The sequence below is a fragment of the Aptenodytes forsteri genome, unplaced genomic scaffold, assembly GCF_000699145.1.
Source record: "Aptenodytes forsteri isolate BGI_AS27 unplaced genomic scaffold, ASM69914v1 Scaffold1, whole genome shotgun sequence".
Taxonomy (NCBI): Eukaryota; Metazoa; Chordata; class Aves; order Sphenisciformes; family Spheniscidae; genus Aptenodytes; species Aptenodytes forsteri.
In genome coordinates this window covers 5,074,190-5,079,783 of record NW_008795035.1, presented here as the reverse complement: position 1 = coordinate 5,079,783, position 5,594 = coordinate 5,074,190, and the positions used below count along the sequence as shown (strand labels likewise).

The window sequence follows — 5,594 nt, the reverse complement described above, 5'->3', positions numbered from 1 at the left end:
CCCCGCTGCCCCCGGGGGCCCCTCGCCTGCCTCTTCACCTCACGGTGTTTCCCCCCGATTCTTTAAATTCCGTTTAAACCCGAGACTGTGAGTGCTGGATAACATGTCTGCCCACTCTCTCCTTTGCGAGCAGGTCCGGCTGAGGGATTTTATGCGCAAAAGAGAACGAGGAGAACTTTTAATACAGAAAATAAACAAACTTCAAGATAATCTTTTAAAGAAGGTAATTTTTTAAGAAGGTTATGCCAATCCTCTATGACTCCACATAGAATGGCATAGCCGTTATCAGTGTTCTTTTATGCATTAAGAATGCTATGGATTAGCATTTTATATGCTAAAAGACTTCTGATATTAGGTTCAGATAATTCTGCTAAAATTTATGTATATTTTAATTTAGATACAGCTGTCGGTATCTAAGGATGGATTTCTTCATTTTGGAGACACCGTGATGCTTTTGAACCCAGACAACAAATCCTCAGCGGAGAATTACCCTGGAGCGTGCGGCAGTCTGACTCTGGCAATTAATCTGGATGAAATATCCATGTATTCGGCCAAATCAGTGCAAGCCCCTCGTGGAGTTAGCGCAGTCGAGAGTGTGGACCCTGTGGGTCGAAATACTTTTTGTATTTCAAGGTTTGGTACTTTATTCTGAGTTGTTTTCAACCATTATGTTAGCTTTCAGTATCTTGTTTTGAGAAACGTGCAATGGAGTTTGCCAATATACAAATGAATTTGAGTAAGATTAGTTTATTTAAAAGAAAGATACTTACCTTGGGTGATGCATTAAGCTTGATTCTGCTCCGCATATTACTGTGAACAATTCCAAGGAAGTTGAAATCAGCTTAGAACTGGTGTGAAAACAGAATCGAGTTCACCGTATCATTTGGTAAACTCTGCAGCTGTTTTTCACGCGGTCATATTTCAGCTGTAGAATACAAAACATGTCCAAAAAGCCCTTAGTATTATTATTCGTTCTCCTGCAAATAAGGTCTCTGAAGCAGAAATTTGTGTCAATGCTTTTGCTGTACATGAAGTGGACAATGTTTCTGTGGTCCTAAAAAAACCCCTAAGCAAACAGCATATTCTCTCTCTCAAAAACATATTTAATTCCAGCTGTTTGTGGGAGAAGAAACAGAACAGGTTCCTGCTCAACAGTGGAAGGCTCTGCCTGAGTGCATGTATTTAACAATAATAATAGTGCATAAGAGTACAAACTAACCCATATAATCCTGATTGAGCAAAACACTGGGTTAGACCTAAGAAAGAATTTTGATGCCAAGAGCATAATTTAGGCCTTCTAGAAATGCAACCAAAATATTTTTGCTTAGCTGCTGTCTGATCTTACAGTCGCTGGCACTGAATGCTATCAAGTCCCTCATTAACTGACTACTAAGTTCATCAGCTGCATAAGTTTTTTTTACGCTGAATATACTTAGAAAGCCTAGCACTTAATTTAGTCATTCTTTAATGTAAAATACAGAAATCGTTCTGGAAATAGGGATATACCAGCACGTATGTTGATGTAATGAACCAAATTATTGAATATCAGTTACATATCTTATTAGCAACATATGTTAAGTTACAGACAAACACAAACACAGACTGTTCTGCTTTTAGTCTGTGATTTTTCAGATGCTTGTATTAAGTATATTTTAAAGGGGGCCTCAGTGCTCAATTCCCATTGATTTTCCATTGGATGTTACTTTTCCACCCCACATGTTAATGAATACGTCATAAAAAGTAATCAATGAAGTCTATTTCTATTCTGCCAAATATTTTAACCAGTAAGTCAAGTATGAAATGTCTTTTCAGTTAAGATATTTTACCTATTTTTAAAGGTAAACTTAATACAAAGCGTTGCCACAAGACCTAACTATAGAACAAAACAAAACTAAAAAGAATAGTAAAGCTGATTATTTGAATGTCTCTTTCTTCCTTTTTACGATTTTAACAGGGTTGATGGAGGTGCAGTGGGTGAACCGATTAGATTTGGGCAAAACTTTGGTCTTGGGACAACAGGAGGGTTTTCTGACCAAATGGTAAGGCAGTAAAGTTGCAATGAAAGCATATACTGATAGTGTGCATTTAATTACTATATATATATATATAAAGCTGTACAGTGGTTCAACATCTTAGCTTTACAGAGCAGATTCAGAATCATACGTAGATCAAGATAAGCAATACCTATTTAGAAAGTTTGTGCAACTTGCCTGAGATCAGGTGTGCAGGCCAAGGGGGCTGTCAGCCAGAATGACTGGATAAAGGAGATTTTAAAAAAAAAAAGAAAAAAGGAAATGAAAATTAGCTTGTGAATCATGAAAGAATTCATTAGAGGGAGATTTTTTTTTTTTTTACTTTTTCTTTAAATAAATCCAAAATGGGAAGATTTCATTTCTTGTGTTATGGGTTTTGTATGTGTAGCTTTAGCTTGGCAGACTGATTTTTCAGGAGCTGAGAGAAAATTTTTTGTGTTGAAAAATGTTTTTTAAAATTATGTATCTTGTTTCTTTTATATTTATACTGCCCTTAACATATATTTTTATTTACAGTTATATCTAGCAAGTGACCATAAATCATTTATAAGATTTGCTAAAAAATCTTACCTTCACCAAATATTTTTGACAGATGAGCTTTCCTATTTGACTTGCTGGCAAGCTACCTTCTTGGACCCACAGCTGCGTCTTGAATATGAAGGATTTCCAGTTCCTGTAAGAAATTAAAACTGTAGAAAATGTTATGATGATTTAATTGAAACAGTAGATGGAGTACTTAGAAAAAAGTTGTGTCCATTTTACTCACATATTTTCCTTATGTAAGTTCTGACCTGTAATTTTAGGAAGGGGGAGAGGGAAGGAACAATCTCTTTAACCAGGGAATCTGCATACGTAACTATTAGGTTCTGGTGTTCATTTTGAGGTTGACTTGCTCAGTTTTTCTCATCAGAATTTTTTAAAGGTCGACATTATCGTGTTGTGAGGGTGCAGGACTTGAAATCTGCTTTTCAGGACTTCTGAGCACTAAATTCCATTTCCAATATTAGGAGCTGTGATTAATTGAGAACTCCCGTACATTAAATTTAAAAAGCATTAAAAAAAAACCTCCAAGGCACCTGAATAAGTGGATGCTTTTCCAAATGTGGTTTTGTAAATACATTAAGCAGGTGCAGTATTTTCCTGTTCCACATAACTTCTAGGCTTCCTGAAGTGCTGGGTGTATAGCAAAATATCACAAATACAACTGTTCCTCTACAGCCTTGAACTGTGACTCGTTTACATGAATCAGCTCACTAATAAACACAGTCAAAATTATGTAATTGTTAAAGACAACATTCTTTATTCACAGTATTGGTAAATGGGGGTGACTAAAAATTAATTCTGTTATACATAAAAAATTGCAAATTGGTAAAATACAAAGGTCCATTTCTAGGCTGTCTCTCCAAACCATCTGGATCTCTCATATGGCAAATATCAGTTATAAGCGGAACCACCCTGATGGCACAGGCCACTGGAATGACTCTCTACTACTTGCTTGGCTTTATTTTATTATATTTTATTATTTTTATTATATTTCATTATATTTTGTTTTATTTTATTTTATTTTTGAAGTGCCCAACACAAGGGAGTGGAATAGAATGTATTGGACAGGAGAATGTGTCTGACCTGATGGCTAAGCGTTTGGCTGGTCTGAGCTATTAAGACAGTTGTGTTGAGAACTGATAAGGTGTAAAATATCTCACTATCAATAATGTACAGCAGTCTCAGAGTGATACAGAGCAATGCAGGCTTACACTAAGCAGTAAATAAAAGCATTTAATTTGAATAAGAATAGTTAAAATTAGTGTAAAAATCTCTGTCAAGTGTCTTCCCTTGTTTTTTTTCCAGGCAAACTCTAAAATTATTATTACTCATTGCCATACTAACCGGAGCTTAGCCGTTCCAAGGAACTTTTGGACAAGGTAAGATTAATTTATAACTGGCAGGGATGTGCATAATGATGTGCCGACATCAAGAATTACTGTAAGAAGCAAGATAGTTGCTTTAGGAACGCACTGAGGCAATGGAAAAGAACACAGAATGCACATTCTCCTTTCCCTTATTTTATTTCTGGGCTGTAATGTGTGCCACTGGGATGCTGCAGACAATGAGCTCAGTCTTACTTGTTTTTTTTTCTTTTTAGGTCCTATCATATCATGCTTCTAGCCTTCTCTAGTTTCTTGGTGGTTCTCCCTTTGAATATCTTGAGCAATTACAGTTGCTTGGGGTTTTTTTGAAGAAAAAAATGGTATGCTAAGAAGCGTAAGGAGTAATACAACTAAATAAAAACACACTGCATAAAACTGTATGTTGCTTATGTCCATATGAATCAATCTCTCAACCAATTGAAGTTAATCCAACAATCCAAGTTAATATGCATATATTAAATTAATATCGATTAAGCATTGTTAAGTAGTATACCAATTGTTTCCCATTGAATTCAGAGCAAGATGTGACTGAGGATTTGTATCGGGTTTCTGAGGACGAAACAAGGTCTGAAAGTTTGAGGCTGAAACAGTGATTAAGTAGCCAGAGTCTTCCTCAGTCAGAGAGGAGTGGTAATGTGAATGGTGATGAGAACCTAACCAGCTTGTACATACTGAGTCAGTGTGTCGGTGCCTTATACTGATGGGGCTGCTTTAGCTCTGAAGCTAGAAAGGTGGCATTTCCCTTTGATTTCAAATTCCTGAATTATTCATAGGACACAAAGTGGGCTATTGTGTTTCTTGTAAGGGTCTGATATTTGAAAGTGCATGGTGAGATTTCTGAATAAGCCAAGAGAAACATGAGAAAACCTTGAACAATTTACAGATAATGCAGATTTGCTGAAGTTGTGTAGATATTAATTCCCCCTGCCCGTCCCCTTTTATTTGACTTTGCAGGTCTTATTTTGGAAAAGAATATGAAGTAATTTGTCACACTTACCTGGACTCCCATAAAGCTGAAGAAGATAAGAATTACTGGGTAATAGTTACAGGAAATCCCAGCGATGAGGACGGTACAATGATTGATAGACCCAACCCTCGCCCAGGCGGGACCAGAAAGAACGGGTTTCATGAAGAGACATAGAATACAAAAATCCCAGACTACAGCCGACAGAGGTTGATGAGATTCTAATTCTTGGTTTTTCTGTTCAGATTTTAGAGATGTTTGTTTTAAAAATGGAAATGAAAGTCTACCATTAGTAATATTGCATAATCTCATTAACTCATCAAGGTTATACAGTGGGCAAAAACCAATAAAATTTGATGAACCATGCACAACATCAAAAATTCATGAATCAGGAAGGGTTCATTTTCCCATTTTCATGTTCACTGATGGCAAAAGATGTCAGAATCCAGGAAATCTCATATATTTTCACAACGTTACTGGCCTTCAGAGTTTATTTAACCAATTCTTCCAAAACCAAACCAGTGTCACACTTTAAAAGGATGAGCGTACAGTTTCCAAAACTCTGAAAACCAAACTCATGAAAGCTGTCATGGGATACTTTGACATTTAAAGTTCATCTGAAAGAAACTTGGTTATTAAGCTTGTTCCACGCTCTGTCTAGCACAATGT

General features: G+C 36.3%; 1 protein-coding gene across 1 annotated transcript in view; it reads left to right on the top strand.

Annotated features, from left to right (window-relative positions):
* Positions 1-5,102, top strand: part of CFAP161 (cilia and flagella associated protein 161) — a 72,546-nt gene extending 67,444 nt beyond the window's left edge. The window contains exons 5-10 of the mRNA XM_009276622.1: positions 134-223; positions 398-633; positions 1,955-2,039; positions 2,550-2,708; positions 3,882-3,955; positions 4,916-5,102. Coding sequence (XP_009274897.1) covers positions 134-223; positions 398-633; positions 1,955-2,039; positions 2,550-2,708; positions 3,882-3,955; positions 4,916-5,102 — 831 coding nt within the window. The remainder of the gene's footprint in view (positions 1-133; positions 224-397; positions 634-1,954; positions 2,040-2,549; positions 2,709-3,881; positions 3,956-4,915) is intronic.
* The last annotated feature ends 492 nt before the right edge of the window (positions 5,103-5,594 follow it).